At 44.9% G+C, this 19,567-nt stretch overlaps 1 protein-coding gene across 3 annotated transcripts in view; it reads left to right on the top strand.

The window, feature by feature from the left end:
- The window catches only part of ADTRP (androgen dependent TFPI regulating protein), a 104,742-nt gene that overhangs the window by 8,323 nt on the left and 76,852 nt on the right, over nt 1-19,567 (top strand). For 2 of the 3 annotated variants that reach the window (XM_073631063.1, XM_073631062.1), the window contains exons 2-3: nt 1,752-1,886; nt 11,807-11,908. In XM_073631063.1, coding sequence (XP_073487164.1) covers nt 1,752-1,886; nt 11,807-11,908 — 237 coding nt within the window. The remainder of the gene's footprint in view (nt 1-1,751; nt 1,887-11,806; nt 11,909-19,567) is intronic. The other variant, XM_073631064.1, reaches the window with a different exon arrangement.

The raw sequence follows: 19,567 nt of genomic DNA, 5'->3' as shown, positions 1-19,567 counted from the left end.
TACTATTGACAGTGGATCCCCAGAGAATTATTGCAAGTTGTACTGCAATGATTTTTTCACCTCAGTTGGTACACTTGCAAATAAATGTGCTAATCAAATATGTGATGTACTGTATGTGCAATGAATGCCAAAGAATATTAATCGGTGGTTACTAAACCCTACAGATGTGCATGTCAATCTCACTGCAAAATTTGCTTAATGATACATTGAGTGAATGCCCTCCCCCACTATAAGGGAGAGATCACACAATTACTTATAAGTATACCATTTATAAAAGATAATGACAGATACAGATAAAGATAAAGAAAATATAACAAGAATTAACTAAACTAACTAAACCTAACCTAACTAAAGATGCTGTTTCTGCCATGGGTCTCCCCATTATATGGCATGGCGCCGTGGATCAGGACCAGACACATGCCTTATGGCAGTTCTGGGTGAGACAAGTATTGCAAGCTGTGTTTGTGTTATATAGAGGACTTAAATGTAGGAAACGGTCAACACCCACTGCAAGAAATAAGGCCTTCCAAGGAAAATGGCACATTTCTGAAAGAGAGTGGGCTGGCTTGTCCATATATTCAGTTCACATTCCTATAAGATGAGTCATTTAAAATGACCATCCTTGTCTTGTATAGCCCCTTAACCAGGTTTAGCATTCATTATTAGATATTGTGAGCCAACAATAATAAGGAATTATAAAGTATACGGTTTCCCTCCAGCAACTGCTACCGTGTTTGGTGCAATACCAATATCTATATATACAGTATATTTTAAGGCAAGGTTATATATGCACTTATATTGTATAATTAGTGTCTTAAAGTGTATTTTTAGACCAGACTTTCTCAACCAGATTTCCGTGGAACCTTAGGGTTCCTTCAGTGCTTGTTAGGGGTTCCTTGAGCTGTGAAGAATTTCTACCTCTCAGATAAGTAACCACTGACACCAATGATCTTTTAGCTATCTGTAAGATGGACTTCGTCTTAATGACCAGCAATGTAAGGAGCTGTCCCTCCAGTGACCATCACACTAGTACTGTGAGCTTTAGATATAGAAATTTTTAGCAGGGGTTTCCTGAGCCCAGAAAGTTAGTACAAGGGTTCCTTCATGTAAAAAAGTTTGAGAAAGGCTGCCCTAGACAAAACTTTTTTACTGGCTTTAGATAGAGAATGCAATGGATAGCCCCCTTTTATTTTATATTGCTGTCTGTGTCCCTTTGAAGAGATTTATCTTCACTTTCTGTCCAGGGTACACAACAGACTTTGAGAGAACATCTCTCCAAACTGAGAAAAATTATGTTATTCTCTGTTATACAGTTGTCACCAAAACATGGGTACACAGTGGAGGCTGTCCCTTCTGTTCTTGTGAGAGCTGTAACATTTTGGATTTCCTATCACTTTCTGTTCTGGTGACGATGGAGAGGAAGAAACAACCCAGGAGGGTATAGACAAGCAATTGAAATTTGACAGAGGCTATAACACATACAAACTACAAAAACAACATCATTACATTTTTGTGATGAAGATGATGATGACAGACTATAATAAAGAATATACGTTTATTATGGTGATTTTTAATACTATGAGTATTACTAATCAATGAAATAAGCCAGTTTCATTAATGGTTTAATCAGTCATGCACTAGATACTGATTCTGCTTAACATACAGTAACATTACTTAACTATAATCAGTAGGACTATGAAAAAATTATCTTCAGGTTTTGCACTTACATGTAATATATTTATATGTCTTAGGTTTTGCAGACACTGTTTTATGCTGTCTCCTTTTTGACGGATCTCCTGCTTCCAATAAGAGAAATTAAATTAGTAAAGTTCGTTATCTATTGCAAAGACCTTATCTTCTCTGTTCTGGCTTTTCCAGCATCAACTGTAAGTTTAAATCTTATAATGTGTAAAGTGTTTTCCTGGTGGGATTAGCATCAGTGCCAATCAAAATGCAGTCAACTGTGCTTGTGTACTGATATCTTGATTTGTCACTGAGAACTTCTCGCTTATCGCTCCAAGTCAATAATAAAAGTTACTGCTGAGATTTCTTTCCCCATAGCAGGAAAAATGAAGATGAATGTGTGACAAACACACACTTAAAGTGTACTTGTGGCATTTTCCATCATAGTAAACCGGCCAACAACAGCATAGCAGTGGGTGTATCTTTGGTCAGAAGTCAACTTAATTAATCAACTGAAAGTACATTCATCTGAAAGCCTCTGCATACAGTCTGAGTGTAGTTTACTATGGTGGAAAATGCCTTGAGACAGGGCATTTCACTTACCATAGGTAAGCTGCCTTTCTTGCCTCAGGCTAGTTTTGGTTTAACAAATACCAAAGTTTAGAATTGTTTAAACAATTCTTTAAAACGAATTAGATCTCTCTAGTGGCCTTACTCATCCACAAAAATGGGGATTATTTATGAGAAGTGTGCTAACATGAAAATGTCCTGTTACCACCAGCGACTATATAAAATCCTTGTTTTATATCAAACTTCAATGGGAAACATGAAGTTGCCATTGGAAGTTTTCTTCTTAAAAGTCTTTGCACCTAAGCTCCATTTTTGCATAATTATATGGCTGTAAAATGTTGAATGGAAAAACTCTGAAAACGATACAACCATAATGTAATTTTATTCATAAAATATATTATTTTTGAACCTATGATGATCTATTAAATAGACCACACATATAATTGATCAGCCATACCATTATGATCACCCACTTAATATTAAGTAATTCCCCTTTATGCTGCCAAAACAGGCCTGACCTGTCGAGACATGGACTCCAACAGATCTCTGAAGGTATGCTGTGTTACCCAAGCCACCAAGCCATCAGTAGCACATTCTTTAAACCTCTGCCAGCTTGCCTTTTTCTTTTTTTTTTTTTTATAATTTTTTTTATTGCATTTTCAAGACAAACAATACATATACAACTTAAAGACTAAAAGAAAAAGAAAAACTGTGGTGCTTATACAAAGTATCCTACACATCACATGACAAGATATTATAATTTGTGTTATTTATCTTATGATGAGTTAACCTATGGCTCGCTTCTTCTTGTATCTATTTAGAGGTCACTTAAGACGTCAAGTCCTCTCTCCAATCGTAGCCAATAAATTCTCACTGCTCCCCCCCATCATATTATTTGACGTCTCAACCAGCTGTTTCCACATCCTCCAACCATGTACGCCAGACTCTATCGTATTTCATCGGGCACCCTCTGTTGAAGTATGTGTCTTTATATAAAGGAAGGTTATTATTGACCAGACTTTTCCATTGTGTCAATGAAGGGGGGCCGGCTTCTTCCACCGTATGGCAATGTTTTTTCGGGCATAAAATAGCAATAACCCGACCAGTGTGCGTTTTGCCATTGTTGGTACAAGTGTTTCAATTAACCCCAATAGACAGACTTCCATGGCATGTGGTAATGTAGTCGATGCCACTCTATTTACCGTGTCAAGTACCTCACTCCAATATCGCTGAATTTTAGGGCAGTGCCAAAAAATATGAGAGAAATCTCCTGGGGAGATTCCACATCTCCAACACTCTGATGGACATGTAGGGTTCATTTGATGGAGTCTATGTGGAGTAAAGTATGCTCTATGCACTATTTTAAATTGGATCAGCCGATCCCGCATAGAAACTAAGGAGCGGAAAGGGAAATCCCAAACATCATCCCAATCATCATTGTCCAGCGAGGGTATATCAAGCTGCCAGCGAGACCAGAGCTTATCCAGAGGTGGGAGAGACACATAGACCAAATGCTCATAGAGCTGTGAGGTAGGTTTCTCTGCACATCTAGTTCTAAGCGTCTTCTCCAGTCCTGACTGGACAACGATGCAGGAAGCGCGTGGAAACTGCGCAGCAAAAGCATGTGACAATTGGAGATAGCGAAATTGGTAATGATGAGGTATGTTATACATAGACGAAAGGTGTGAAAGGGGAGATAATGACATTTGTGACACTATGTGAGAAATAATTTTTATACCATACTTAGTCCATGCAAAGGGGTCCGGAAGTTTGTAAATGTGTGGCAAAGTAGGGTTCAGCCAGATCGGGGTGTTAGGAGAGATCTCGGTTGATTTGTATTTTTCTATATCTAGACCTGCCCGCCAAGCCCGCAGGGTGGTACACATAGAGGGTGTCAAATGATATGGGGCTCGAGGGCCTCTGAATATCAGGAATTGCAAGGCTTCGAAAGAGCCCACTATCTTGGCCTCTAGGGCTGTGGAAGAGTTAGTTTTGTCAGGGTGCAGCCACCAGGCCACTGTCACCAGTTGGGTGGCTAAAAAATATTTGTAGCAATCAGGAAATGCCATACCACCCTGCGTTGTCGGCCGCATCAAAGTCGACAGCCGATACCTGGGTGGCGAGGAGCCCCAGATAAAGGATGAGAACAATTGATTCATTGTATTAAAAAACGATTTAGGTATCCACTGAGGGGAGTGGCGGAACAAATACGTGAATTTGGGGATAATTTTCATTTTAAGGAGATTCACTCGTCCCCAAACTGACAGAGGTAAATTACTCCACGTTTTAAGTTTTGTCTTAGTGTCCAAGAGTATAGGGGTAAGGTTAAGTGAGATGAAGTCTGCTGCTTGTGTGGATATATGGACCCCTAGGTACTTAAAAGTTTCCACCCATTTTAGTGAACAGTCTGGGGAGGAAGTAGTTTTGGCCGCCTGGTCTATCGGAAAAAGTGTGGATTTGGACCAGTTGACCTTCAGTCCGGTGACTCCTGCAAAAGTGTCTAACACATTCAGAACACCCTGTAAGGACGGGCCAGCATCATTGAGGAACAGTAGCATGTCATCCGCGTACAGGGCCAGCCTCTCCTCCAGCAAGCCAATACGGAGACCTTTAATATGCGGGGACGTACGGAGCGCCTCCGCCACTGGTTCAATAGCTAAGGCAAATAAAGCTGGAGAGAGAGGACAGCCCTGCCGGGTTCCTCTGGTGAGCCTGAAAGGGGCCGATAGTCCACCCCCCAATCTTACCGATGAAGTGGGGCATTTGTACAATACCTGGAGCCATTGAATAAACAACAAGGGAAACCCCATTCTACGTAATGTTTCCCAAAGAAAAGGCCACTCTACGGTGTCAAAAGCCTTTTCTATGTCAAGTGAGGCTATAGTTCTCGTACCCGTGTTGTGATGTTGGGCATGTATGTTGGTATATAACCTTCTGAGGTTGACATCAGTGGATTTATGGGGCATAAAGCCAGTTTGGTCCGAATCAATGACTGAAGGCAGTAGGGGATATAGTCGTAGAGCAAGTAGTTTGGTCAAAATTTTAAAGTCGTTATTTAGCAATGCAATTGGCCGGTACGAGGCGCAGGAGGTTGGGTCTTTAGAGGGTTTGTGTATTAGAGTCAGATATGCAAGATACATTGAGTCGGGCAGTTTGCCATCCTTCAGGCATATATTATATAGCTGGGCCAACAGGGGTGCCAGAAGGTCTCCATGCGACTTATAAAAGTCAATTGGAAGGCCATCCGGCCCCGGCGCCTTACCAGTGGGGAAGGATTGGATGGCATTTAGAACTTCTAGGGCCGTAAATGGCCTAACTAGTGTCTCACGCTCCTGATCTGACAGCCAGCCCAGCGCCAAGGGATCTAACAGGTCCTGTAGCCGCCCAGGCTGAAAGTCAGAGGGCAGGGTGGAGGTATACAACTTTTCGTAAAAAGCAGTAAACGTTTGCAAAACCTCAGAGGGTGAAGTCACCATGTCCCCATCAGCAGTCTGCAGAGTGGAGACAAGTGTAAGTGGTTGGTCATTCTGCGCCAATAGGGCCAGCAGGCGACCATTTTTGTCACCTTGTTCAAAAGTTCTTTGTCTGCCCCTATGAGTTTCAAGTCGTGTAACCTCTGTCAAGTGAAGATTCAGTTCTCTCTGAGCTGCCATAAGTGAGTCAAAATGAGATGGTGTGGGGTCTGAGCTATAAGTAGAGGTGTGATTTGTCACCGACTGTTGCAGTAGTTGGGTCTCCTTTAACTGTTTCTTTTTAATATGGGCAATAGATGAGATATATTGTCCCCTCGCATATGCTTTAAACGCATCCCAAGTGATTTCAGAAGAGGAGGACCCAGTGTTCCGCTCCCAGAAATCAGCTAGCAGGGGGGGTATACTTTCAGTTAGGTCCGGATGGGAGACCCAATGAGCCCCCAGTCTCCACAGTGCAGCACTCCGGGATGCAGGAGAGTGAAGCGTCACCACCAAAGGGCTGTGATCAGACAATCCACTTGGCAAATAAGATGCCTCCAATACATCCGCCAACAATGGGGGATTAGAAAAGGCCAGGTCTATACGTGATGCAGTTTTGTGGGATGCTGAGAAACACGAATAGGCTCTGGTTGTAGGGTGCTTCCACCTCCAAATCTCTTCTAGGGCTACTGCCTGAGCCCATCCAGAAAGATCTGTGCAATGATGCTTTGGTGGGGCAGGTCTATCTAGATCCGGGGACATGATAGCATTAAAGTCTCCCATAATTAAAATTTTCCCAGGGCAAAAGGGTGCAATCTTTTCCATAACCGCATATAATATTACAGGTGAGAAAGGCGGAGGGATATACATATTAATGACAATGTACCTGTGAGACCATAGTGTAAATACAACAATAACAAATTTACCCTGTGGGTCCGTGCACACCTCTTCAATCACACATGGGAAGCTCTTGTGTATAAGAATCGACACCCCTCTTGCATACGTAGAGTATGTGGCATGTATAGCCCTCTGTATCCACGGTTTTTTCAATGTCAGGATTTTGCTGCCCATTAGACGGGTCTCTTGAAGAAGAATGAGTTGGGGGGAGTGGGACTTCAGGTACTGGAAAAGGAGAGCTCGCTTGAATTTTGATCCAAGGCCCCTGACATTCCAGGAAAGGACCGTAAAGGAATCGGCACGGGGATTAGCCATCTACTTTAAAAGGTGAGAACCAATTGGGATGAATGAGAGAGCGAACCATGAACAGCAAAATCCTTGACACAGCACACCATGTGTTAGCAGCATTTAGATTTATCCAATATCGTGCACCAAAAAGGAAAAAAAGGAAGAAAACCTTTAGAACATTTTTAAACAAACCAAAGCACAATGTGCCTTTCCTACTATGCCCCATCTCTCTTCCAAAATGAGGGAGAAGGATGGGGATAGTTTTACCCCTAAACAAAGAAACCTTATAACTGTAGTGACAACCTAAAACTCAGTGCACAACACTATCATGCCAGTCCAGAAACCCTTTGAACTTGACTCGTATGGTCACGTCCTGGACCAAGGTGAGGCAGGTCGCTGTAACTAGCAAATGTCCTCGTCTGAACCTGAGCGAGGGGGAGGGGGGGGGTGTCAAGGCGAAATAAACAGGGACGGATCACCGTTTAGGAGTCAATGACAAGAAAGTCTGCATGATATTTACTGGAGCTCCTCAGACAGGAGGAACTAGTTTCAATTCCATCCGCAAAAGATGTATAGTAGAAGGTGAGGATGATGACGTGGTGTCGCAGTGCAGAAAGATGTGGTAGCTGATAATGAATTGTGCTGGAAGTCAACATGAGGTAGAAGGAGGATCATTATAGGAATTTGAGGTACTTATCTGAACCCAACAGATCGTATATTCAACACCGGTTCAATTTCCATTATGACACTAACGGGTGTCTAACCATGCCGCAGCGGCCTCAGGGGTATCGAAGAAACGGGTGTTGTCCCCATCCGTGATCCTCAATCTGCTGGGGTATAAAAGGCCAAAACGTATTCCCTTCTCTCGGAGTCGACGTCTGACATCTGTAAAAGATTTGCGGCGCTGCTGCACCCCTTGAGAGTAATCAGGAAAGAAAAATAACCTGGTGTTCTCATATTTGATTTCCGGCATGGTTCGGGCCGCCGCCAAGATGCGGTCTCGATCACGGTAGTTCAGTAAATGTAACAGGAAGGGACGTGGAGGGGCCCCCGGTCTTGGAGGAAGTGGCGGGACCCTGTGAGCTCTTTCCACTACAAAGGTGGGCGACAGATCCCCCAGATTAAACAGGGTGGATAATAACTGCTCAGTGAATTCAGCTGGCTTGGGACCCTCCGCTCTCTCAGGCAAACCAAGGATGCGAATATTGTTGCGCCGGAGGCGGTTCTCTGTGTCTATGGCTCGTTCTTGTAGCGCCTTCACTTGGAGCTGTAGGGCCCTCACCTCTCTGGAATCTGACCGGACCACATCCTCTACCATGGAGACTCTGTCCTCCACCTCAGCGATACGGGAACGGAATTTATCCATATCTTGGCGGATAAGACTGACATCTACAGTTAGGAAGTCTATTTTGGCAGTTAGGGTTTCTTTACATGCCATAATGGCCGCCAGGATCTCTGCTCCCGTGGGGGACTCCGCAGCCCCTGACTCCACCACTGTTTTCGCATTCGCCGCCATTTCTGCCGCCGGTAAGGGCCTGGTCACTGACGGAGCGGTAGGAGAAGCCTTGTTTTTTTTTTGAATGAGAATAACGGGTCTTAGGAGGGCCCATCCGCAGTGTGTTCTGCTCTGGATAAGGGCTGTGTGGTTGGTGAGAGGCAGCAGACAGGCACCAGAACACAGTGGGCAGGGTAGAGGATGCACAGGGTCAGGGCTTGCAGGGCACAAGTTCTGCAGGAATAGTAATTTGGGGAAGGCAGCACAGCACTGTTGGGACACGGTACCTGCATGTGGGGGATGCTTCAAGCACCATAGGCCTGGAAGATGGTAGCAGGCCTTAGCACCAGTCCATGTAGGAGTCTCCTGCGGCCTCCGGGTCTCCACACCGATCGGCAGGCTCCCAGGGACCACCTCCGCAGATGTGGATGTAGCGGCCGCCTCCCGCTCCGCCGATCGCGGAAATCGAGGCCGGGGATGCTGGAGGCTCCGTAGGCCCCAAAACGGTGGCCGGCCGCGGCGCCCGGAAACGAATCCTCCGGCGGTTATCCGGCCTTCCTCCCACCGTAGACACCTCCCAGGGACTGCCGCCACGGATGCTGATGGAGCAGCTGTCCGTTGCTCCTCCGATTGCGGCACTTTAGCCCGGGGATGTTGGAGGCCTAGCAGGCCTCAAGATGGCGGCCGGCTGCTGCTGTGTGGAGCCGGTTGCAGCCCCGTACGCGCTCGATCGGCCGGCCGAGCTCCACAATTTTCCCAAGGGCTGGTACAGAGGATGTCTGGGGGTAGCTGGGATAGGTTTCAAGGCTCCCCAGGTTGTGTGTTTTTCAGGATGGTGTTGGATTTAGTCAGGATCGCGGAGCTCCTCAGTAACGCGTCCTGCCTTCTCTACATCCGGACACGCTCCCCCAGCTTGCCTTTTTCTTATGTTGCATCCTGTTGCTACCTATTCCCCAGGTAAGCGACGCACACACACTTGGTCATCTACCTGATGTAAAAGAAAATGTGATTTGTCAGACTAGGCCACCTTCTTCCATTGCTCTGTGGTCCAGTTATGATGCTCTTGTGCCCATTGTGGGTACTTTTAGCTATGGACACGCGTCAGCATGGGCACCCTGACCGGTCTGCGGCTACGCGACCCCATAACATATAGCAGCAAACTGGGATGCACTGTGTTCTGACACCTTTCTATTGGAGCCAGCATTGGAAATTTAAGCTACAGTAGCTCTTCTAATGGATTGGCCTACACAGGCCAGCCTTTGCTCCCCACATGCACCTATGTGTCTTGGCCACCCATGACCCTGTCACCAGTTTACCAGTTTTCCTTCCTTGGACTACTTTTGGTAGGTCCTGATCACTGCAGACTGGGAACATTCCACAAGAGCTGCAGTTTTGGAGTCCTTTTGAACCATTCATCTAACATTACAGTTTGGCCCTTGTCGAGGTTGCTCAAATCTATATGCTTGCCCAATTTTTTGGCTTCCAACACATCAATTTCATGGCCGACATATAATTACTTGCTGCCTAACATATCCCAGCCACTTTCAGGTGCCATTGTAACAAGATAATCAATATTATTTATTTTACATTTCAATGGCTGATCACTGTAGTTACACAAACTAAACCCCAGTATCCCCATAATATTTACAAATGCTATAATTTAAGCATTTATTTTTGAACATTCAGCATAATCTTGGTCTTCTTTTCCCCCACTGTATGGTGTACTGCTTTTGGAGTTTCATACATTAATAAAGAGGATCTTTATTGGACTGCAGCCATATGGTATTTCTCTCTTACCTGTTAGCAGCATGCAAGCTCGGTGAGCATCCTTCCAAGGCAACTGTGTGAAGTGTATGTAGCATGGACTGACCTGGAGCAGTAACTATCTTCTATAATCTGTAAAGCCTTCCAGAGTATTAAGGATTATTTGCTTCATCCATTTTGTCAGAAAACTTTGTTCTTCAATTTCCCTACCATAGTTACTTCTAGTTATACCCAAATCTGTTATTATTAATTTATGTGGCTGACGTGTTTCAGTGTCTCACCTTCACCCTCTCCAAACTTCAGCAGCATGCCGCCCAAGGAACTCATTGAGAAGTGCAAGTATTGCAAATACAGACATGGATAATTTATATTATACATGTGTTGGGTCCCAGTCACACTTTTTATTTAATACAGAGCTTTTTAGAGGTGTTTTAAATACAGTACCAATCATCCCTGAAAGATGCGTTTCTCAAAAAACTGGAACAAAAATACAGCACTTTTTAAAAACGAGCCACACTTTTGATAAGTATGATACTGCCAGTGTCCATATTTTTCAACTGCAGAAAGAATGTCTTTTCAGTATAACTGTCAATGTAAGGCTGTCAGCGTTTGTCACTGTCAATATATATGCAGGACTTTCATTGTCATTTTAACTGTAATTATTTCTATATATGTCAGATTACATTTTTGGTAAATTAGTATTAATTTCATTGCCAGTTTCTGCCAGATTAAAATATATGTACCAAATATATATATTACTAATTCTGCTAATTATTGTTAGTAAATATTTGTGGACTAATGCCCCGTACACACGGTCGGATTTTCCGACGGAAAATGTGAGATAGGACCTTGTTGTCGGAAATTCCGATCGTGTGTAGGCTTCATCACACATTTTCCATCGGATTTTCCGACACACAAAGTTTGACAGCAGGATATAAAATTTCCCGACAACAAAATCCGTTGTCGGAAATTCCGATCGTGTGTAAACAAATCCGACGGACAAAGTGCCACGCATGCTCAGAATAAATAAAGAGATGAAAGCTATTGGCCACTGCCCCATTTATAGTCCCAACGTACGTGTTTTACGTCACCGCGTTTAGAACGATCGGATTTTCCGACAACTTTGTGTGACCGTGTGTATGCAAGACAAGTTTGAGCCAACATCCGTCGGAAAAAATCCTAGGATTTTGTTGTCGGAATGTCCGAACAAAGTCCGACCGTGTGTACGGGGCATTACACTTATCATAAAATAAAACGATATGAATTATCAACTCAGTTACTCTACACATGTACAGTAATGGACAAACATAGAGACACAAGAGCTATGGCTTCATGCATTTATAATGACATAAAACTATGCAGTGTTTTATAATATACTGATGCTTCGCAGACATAGTTCATGATCCCATATATCTTCAGCTGAGCCTAATCCAACATTGATTCTGGCAAACTCATGTTCTTGAAGGCTGTAATAGCACTGTAATTGCACAGGAGAAATCAATAATTGTGCACTGACTTTTTATTAATTTTTAGTCCAATATGTGACATTGAATAACATTCACATTTGCCAATTTTCAAAGCTCATAAGCTGGTTTATATTGTGAAAGCTGAAAGTATTAACCGTCTGTTTCATACATTATTTTTACTTTGATTGCAGTTTGTGTTTTTATCCTTCTGGGCATTGTATACATATGACAGGCAGTTGGTCTACCCTGAAGGTCTGGATAAAGTCATTCCACTATGGCTGAACCATGCCGTGGTAAGTTAGCTAAAAGCTAAGAGGAAGCTTTGCAGCATGCTAATGTTAATTTATCCTATGTCCATCCAAGGGAATATTACATCAAATAACAACGGATATTTAGTAGATATTTACAGATATTTAGGTAATACTCTGTAATATACAGCCATGGCCAAAAGTTTTGAGAATGACACAAATATAAGTTTTCAGTTTTTTCACAAAGTCTGCTGCCTCAGTTTTTATGATGACAATTTGCATATACTCCAGAATGTTATGAAGTGTGATCAGATGAATTGCAATTAATTGCAAAGTCCTTCTTTGCCACGAAAATGAACTTACCGTATTTTTCACTCATTTGGCACTTTTTTCCCCCCCAAAAATGGGAGGAAATGTCTGTGCGTCTTATGCCGCGTACACACGGTCGGACTTTCCGGCATACTTGGTCCGGCGGACCAGAGTGTGCCGGACAATCCGCCCGTGTGTGGGCGGCGGCGGACTTTTCCGGCGGACTTCTTCCCAAAAGCCCGCCGGACCTAGATTTTAAACATGTTTGAAATCTTTCCGTCGGACTCAGTTTCGGGCGGAAAGTCCGCTCGTGTGTGTGCTGGTCCGACGGAAAGCCCGCTCGTGTGTAGGCTGGTCCGACAGACCAAATACGACACGAGGGGATGGTATTGCATCTCGCGCTCGCTGCAATAGGAAAAACAAATCTTCCTATTGCGGCGAGCGCGGGGCATACCAGGCCCTTAGGTCTGGTATGGATTATAAAGGGGAACCCCGCTACGCCGAAAAAACGGCGTGGGGTCCCCCTAAAATCCATACCAGACCCCGATCCGAGCACGCAGCCTGGCCGGTCAGGAAAGGGGGTGGGGACGAGCGAGCGCCCCCCCCCTCCTGAACCGTACCAGGCCGCATGCCCTCAACATGGGGGGTGGGTGCTTTGGGGGAGGGGGCGCCCTGCGCCCCCCCCCCCAAAGCACCTTGTCCCCATGTTGATGAGGACAAGGGCCTCTTCCCGACAACCCTGGCCGTTGGTTGTCGGGGTCTGCGGGCGGGGGCTTATCGGAATCTGGGAGCCCCCTTTAATAAGGGGGCCCCCAGATCCCGGCCCCCCACCCTATGTAAATGAGTATGGGGTACATGGTACCCCTACCCATTTACCTAGGAAAAAAATGTAAGTAATAAAACACGCTACACAGGTTTTTAAAATATTTTATTAAACAGCTCCGGGGGGGGATCTTCCTCCGGCTTCGGGGGTCTTCTTCCGGCTTCGGGGGTCCCTCCACTTCATCTTCTCCCGGCGTCCGGTTGGTTCTTCTCCGCTCTCCGGCCTCTTCTCCCGGTGTCGCAGGTCTTCGGCCGGCCCCTCCGCTCTCTTCATGTAGCTCTATTGCGAGCGGAGGTCCGGACTTCTGGGCTTCTTGGCTTCTTGGCTTCTCTTCTCTTCTCTTCTCCCAGATGTTGACACGACGCTCTCTCCGGCTGGACTGGTCTCTGAGGGCTGCGTTGTGACTTATATAGGCGGAGACCCCGCCCCCATATGATGTCACAGTCCCTGGGCATGCTGGGACTGTGACGTTTTAGGGGGCGTGGTCCGTCGGAAAGTGTGCCGGACCAAGTAGGATAGAAAGTCCGCTCGTGTGTACGCGGCATTATGGAGCGAATATTGACCAGGCCTCCCCCCCAGACAATCCCAAGTCTCCTGCGAGTGCTGGGCGATCTCCCGGCTGGGCCCATCACTCAACCACAGACAGAAGACAGAGCAGCCTGAGCGGCCGAATAGGGTACCCCTCGGGATGCTCTGTCTTCTATCTGAGTGACAGGTTGATGTGATGATGTCCTTGCCAGGAAATGCCAGTCTGTGCGAGGTGGTGGACTTTAACAAAGTCCCGCCTCCTACATAGATGGAACACTGATCCAATGATACATTAAATCAGTGTGACGTGTATCATAGGAGGCAGGACTTTGTTACAGTGGGTGTCGGGATATTCAAATCTGTGACGTGACAGAGCTCTGTGTGGCAAGGCTGCATTTCATTGGCACAGGTCAGGCTGCATTTCATGGGCACCGGTAAGGCTACATTTAATTGGCACTGGTAAGGCTGCATTTAATTGCCACTGGTCAGGCTGCATTTCATGGGCACTGGTAAGGCTGCATTTTATGGACACTGGTAAGGCTGCATTTAATGGGCACTGGTAAGGCTACATTTCATGGGCACTGGTAAGGCTACATTTCAAGGGCACTGGTAAGGCTGCATTTAATTGGCACTGGTAAGGCTGAATTTAATTGGCACTAGTAAGGCTGAATTTAATTGGCACTAATCAGGCTGCATTTCATGGGCACTGGTAAGGCTGCATTTAAATGGCATTGGTAAGGCTGCATTTAAAGCGGTTGTATACCCACAAAAAAACAAAAAAAAAACTTGTAAGGCAAAGGCATAATAAGCTAGTATGCACCGCATACTAGTTCATTATGAAATACTTACCTTAGAATGAAGCACTGGCATCGTCTCCCGATCACTGCTGAGGAAGCTGACATGTTCCCTCGGCGCTTCTTTCTGGGTTCGCAGCCCCGGCGCTGTGAGTAGCCGGAGCCACAATTACATCACCCCCGCGCATGCACATGGGAGTCCTCTTTCTGGTAAGGAGCTCTGATTTTCCGGCAGGATCCACTGACATCAGCGGCTGCATGCAACATGAATATCTCCTAAACCATACAGGTTTAGAAGATATTTATTTTACCTACAGGCAAGCCTTATTATAGGTTTACCTGTAGGTAAAAATGTGAAAGCGGGGTATACAACCTCTTTTATTGGCACTGGTCAGGCTGCATTTAATTGGCAATGGTAAGGCTGCATTTAATTGGCACTGGTAAGGCTGCATTTAATTGGCACTGGTAAAGCTGCATTTTATGGGCACTGGTAAATATTTTAGTACACCATTTGGTTCAGAATATTTTTTTCTTGTTTTCCTCCTCTAAATCCTAGGTGCCTCTTATAGTCAAGTGCGTCTTATGGGGCAAAAAATATGGCAATCCCCCAAGAAACATTTTCACTGCATTTCAGCCACGGGTGTCAGTGTTGACGAGAACAAGGCTGGAAATCACTCTTTAATGCTGATTGAGTTAGAATAACAGACTGCAAACTTTAAAAGGAGGGTGGTGCTTGAAATCATTGTTCTTCCTCTGTTAACCATGATTGCCTGCACGGAAACACATGCAGTCATGATTGCTTTGCACAAAAAGGGATTCACAGTCAAGGATAATGCTGCTACTAAGATTGCACCTAAATAACTGTAGCACTAACCCCCGCAGGAGCTGCTGATTATATATTATTTCCGTAAATCACGTTTTCCACCTAGCCCATCGCAGCCCATAGAAATAGAAATAGTCCATTTTGTACTTTTTCTCTTGCTTTATTAATACAACACAAACCGGGATAGGAGAAGAGTTTTCTGAGATGCTCTTTTGTTGCTTCGTAATCTTTTCTCTGCCTTCTTATGCAAAGACTTAGAACAATGCGGACTATAAAAAAATCACTTTGAATGATTTCTTCAGTGGGGAAGACGGAAGTAGATTTACAACAGAATAGATGGTAAAGAGTCACTCTGAATAACTTCTTCATTCCATACAAGCGAAACCAAAGCACTGCTCCCGCAGGAGGAATACTCTGTTTACCACAGGCCTTCATCTGTAAGATAGACAGCCATCCCATCTTCAGTATACCTAAAAGAAGACACAAAACATTTCTAACTACTACTAGCTACTACACATGTAGCACTAACTCTCGGTGGAGCTGCTGGTTTAAGCGGGTCTGTTACCTTCACTTTGCTTCCCTCTGTTTCACCGGCACCGGGTCTAGGGGTTCCGTTGAGTTTACTGCTGGACGACACACGCACCAACACTGGAGTACGTTTTCAATGCTTTATTGAACAGTCAAACTTTAGGAAGTAGCAGGAAAGAGACGGAAAAGGAAACCTTCCGGAGAAACTCAAATATCTTCTTACAAAATCTTAGCGACAAATGTCCCGGTAGAATTCAGATAATTATGTGGAATGTGTTCCCCTCATGGGACACACTTTTTGCTTGTCTGGATAGGCCTCTCTCACCAGTCTAGCAGACAGTACGCAGCACGAATCTAAAGTCTCTGCCACAGACTTATTTGGGGGGGTAAATCTGCACGATCCTCTGCCACAGGATGTATCATTTCTTCTGCAGTGAACAGTCAATCACAGTGCCTGAACCTTTAAGCCGCCTTTAAACCGGCGACATTATGCTGTATGGTTGCTTCTTTTGGATACGTCCTCCAGCCGAGTCACCAGGCCCCTCTATAGACCAGCATGCTGCGTGATCTCTCCAAGACGGGTCCTCCCCTGGGATCTCCTCGGCTGTCCAGCTTCGTCACACAGGACCAACAGCTCAGGAACATTCCTCGGCCGCGGTGGTAGGCCCCAGACAAGCCTCTGGACCCACCCCTGCGCCGTAGCATCGTGGGCCTCCCGATCGGAGGACCACGAGGTAGCTCCTTAAGGCATACCTGTTGGCCAGGAGGGCCAGCAGGTGGCTGCAAAAGGAAAAAACCCCCTCAGAACATGGCGTCTGTCCCATAAATACCCCCTTCCCAGAATGCAACTCGGAGGACCACCTCCACCGAGCTTGTCTCCGAGACAGAGGAGCATCTATACACTTCGATACGTTACCCTTCCAACACTGACTAATGGTAACAGCGACACCCACCGGTCAGCATGGAAGCACACACAACGTCAGCCAAGCTGGAACAGAGGCGAACTTTTAACCTTCCTAACACACAATTTACTAAATTTACCTAATTTGCGGTAGATTGTAAATCTACCAGCACTACACACACATTACCAAACAGAGGGGGTTATAATCCTCTATTGGGTAATCAATCAAATATACAATATCTTTTCTTTTATGGCATGTATGTTCCTGTTAGGGTCATCACTCCCTCAAAAGGAGTCTAGCAGACTTCCTGCAGAGCGCACCTTGAACAGACATGCTCAGCAATGCATCCGTCTGCCCGTTGGCAAATAAACTTTCTGTTTGGCTCTTAAACAAGAGTCCTTGTAGAAGTATTTGTAGCAAAGAGACTTAGCAGAGACAGCACATTCTAGTGTCCATAACTTTGTCATTGTTAGGCACCATGAATGTGAGTCTCCTGCTGAATAGTTTATTTGGGGAAAACCCATCCTAACCCATCTGCCATCCTGCAGTCAATATGGGAACTGAAATACACTTGTGACCGCACCTCCAGCAGTCCTGCTTACAAGTAATACCTCGGGTCAGGTAACCTTTTGCGAATGTCCCCTTGTCCTTTCACTGATATGGAGTAACTGCGGGTGTTTTGTACTGCCTTTACCACCAACACTTTGTCTTTGTGGATTGCTCTCCCGAGTCTCCACTCACGATGGATGTCTTTGAATCGGACCCAGACCTCACTGTCAGGTGTCCGCTTGGGTTTAGGAACATGGAGATAGTCCCAAACAAGATCATCTTCCCATGCTTCCCAGGAACTCTCAACAGTCTCCATAATCCATTCAGGAACATAGGGATAATCATGGCCCCACTCCTGAGCTACTTTCCTTTGAACCTCCCTCTGAAACCTTGAAAGTCTGGGCAAATCTTTAGCCTTTCCTCTGTCAGGCAAAACACATGCGTCAGAAGCTTTAGTGACCCATTGTTGGTACGTGGCTGCCCTGGTAGGAAGGACAGTAGTTGAAACATTGAAAGGGGGTACTGGGGTTTTAAATGTGCCAGGTAATTTTTCTGACACTCCTGTAGAAACTTCCACTGAGGTAGAACTCTCCAAAAAACATTCTTCCTCATCACTAGACTCAGTCTCTTCAGGGGATGACCATTCAAATAGATTGTCCATAGATCCATATTTTTGTAAAATCTGCGGCGATCCCCAATCTACAGCCCGGCCTTCATCTACCCTGTCCGGCTCACCCAAGGGATCGCCTACAGAAAGTAGGTGCCCGCTACATAACCATTTATTAGATCATCAAGAACTTCAAGGAGAGAGGTTCAATTGTTGTTCAAGAAAGTTCAGCAAGTGTCAGGACCATCTCCTACAGTTGATTCAGCTGCGGGATCGGGCACCACCAGTGCAGAGCTTGCTCAGGAATGGCATCAGGCAGATGTGAGTGCATCTGCATGCACAGTGAGGCAAGACTTTTGGAAGACTGCCTTTTGTCAAGAAGGGCAGCAAAGAAGCCACTTCTCTCCAAGAAAAACATCAGGGACAGACTGATATTCTGCAAAAGGTACAGGGATTGGACTGCTGAGGAATGGGGGAAAGTAATTTTCTCTGATGAATCCCCTTTCCGATTGTTTGGGGCACTTGAAAAAAACCTTGTCCGGAGAAGAAAAGGTGAGAGTTACCATCAGTCCTGTGTCATGCCAACAGTAAAGCATGCTCAGACCATTCATGTGTGGGGTTGCTTCTCACCCAAGGGAGTTGGCCCACTCACAATTTTGCCTAAGAATGCAGCCATAAATAAAGAATGGTACAAAAAACACCCTTCGAGAGCAACTTCTCCCAACCATCCAAGAACAGTTTGGTGAGGAACAATGCCTTTTCCAGCATGATGGAGCACCTTGCCATAGGGCAAAAGTGATAACTAAGTGGCTTGGGGAACAAAACATCGAAATTATGGGTCCATGGCCAGGAAACTCCCCATACCTTAATCCCATTGAGAACTTGTGGTCAATCCTCAAGAGGCAGGTGAACAAAAAAAACCCACAAATTCTGACAAACTCCAAGCATTGATTATGCAACAATGGGTTGCCATCAGTCAGGACGTGGCCCAGAAGTTGATTAACAGCATGCCACGGCAAATTGCAGAGGTCTTGAAAGAGAAGGGTAAACACTAAAAATATTGACTCTTTGCATAAACTTAATGTAATTGTCAATAAAAGCCTTTTATTTTATTGTTTAAAAAAAATTAAAGCCTTTGACACATATGAAATGCTTGTAATTATACTTCAGTATACCATAGTAACAACTGACAAAAAGATTTAAAAACACTGAAGCAGCCAATTTTGTGAAAACTAATATTTGTGTCATTCTCAAAACTTTTGGCAACAGCTGTACATACAGTATCTCACAAAAATGAGTACACCCCTCACATTTTTGTAAATATTTTAGTATATCTTTTCATGTGACAACACTGAAGAAATTACACTTTGCTATAATGTAAAGTAGTGAGTGTACAGCTTGTATAACAGTGTCAATTTGCTGTCCCCTCAAAATAACGCAACACACTGCCATTAAAGTCTAAAACGCTGGCAAAAAAAGTAAGTACACCCCTAAGTGAAAATGTCCAAAATGGGCCCAATTAGCCATTTTCCCTCCCTGGTGTGAATGGGGAGCAGGTGTGTTAAATTTGGTGTTATCGCTCTCACTCTCTCATAATGGTCACTGGAAGTTCAACATGGCACCTCATGGCAAACAACTCTCAACTGAGGATCTGAAAAAAAAGAATTGTTGCTCTACATAAAGATGGCCTAAGCTATAAGAAGATTGCCAAGACCCTGAAACTGAGCTGCAGTATGGTAGCCAAGACCATACAGCAGTTTAACAGGACAGGTTTCACTCAGAACAAGCCTCGTCATGGTCGACCAAAGGAGTTGAGTGCATATGCTCAGCATCATATTCTA

Source organism: Aquarana catesbeiana, linkage group LG05 (genome assembly GCF_042186555.1).
Source record: "Aquarana catesbeiana isolate 2022-GZ linkage group LG05, ASM4218655v1, whole genome shotgun sequence".
Taxonomy (NCBI): Eukaryota; Metazoa; Chordata; class Amphibia; order Anura; family Ranidae; genus Aquarana; species Aquarana catesbeiana.
The sequence above is the reverse complement of the archived record's forward strand: the minus strand, read 5'-3'. Positions and strand labels throughout refer to the sequence as shown.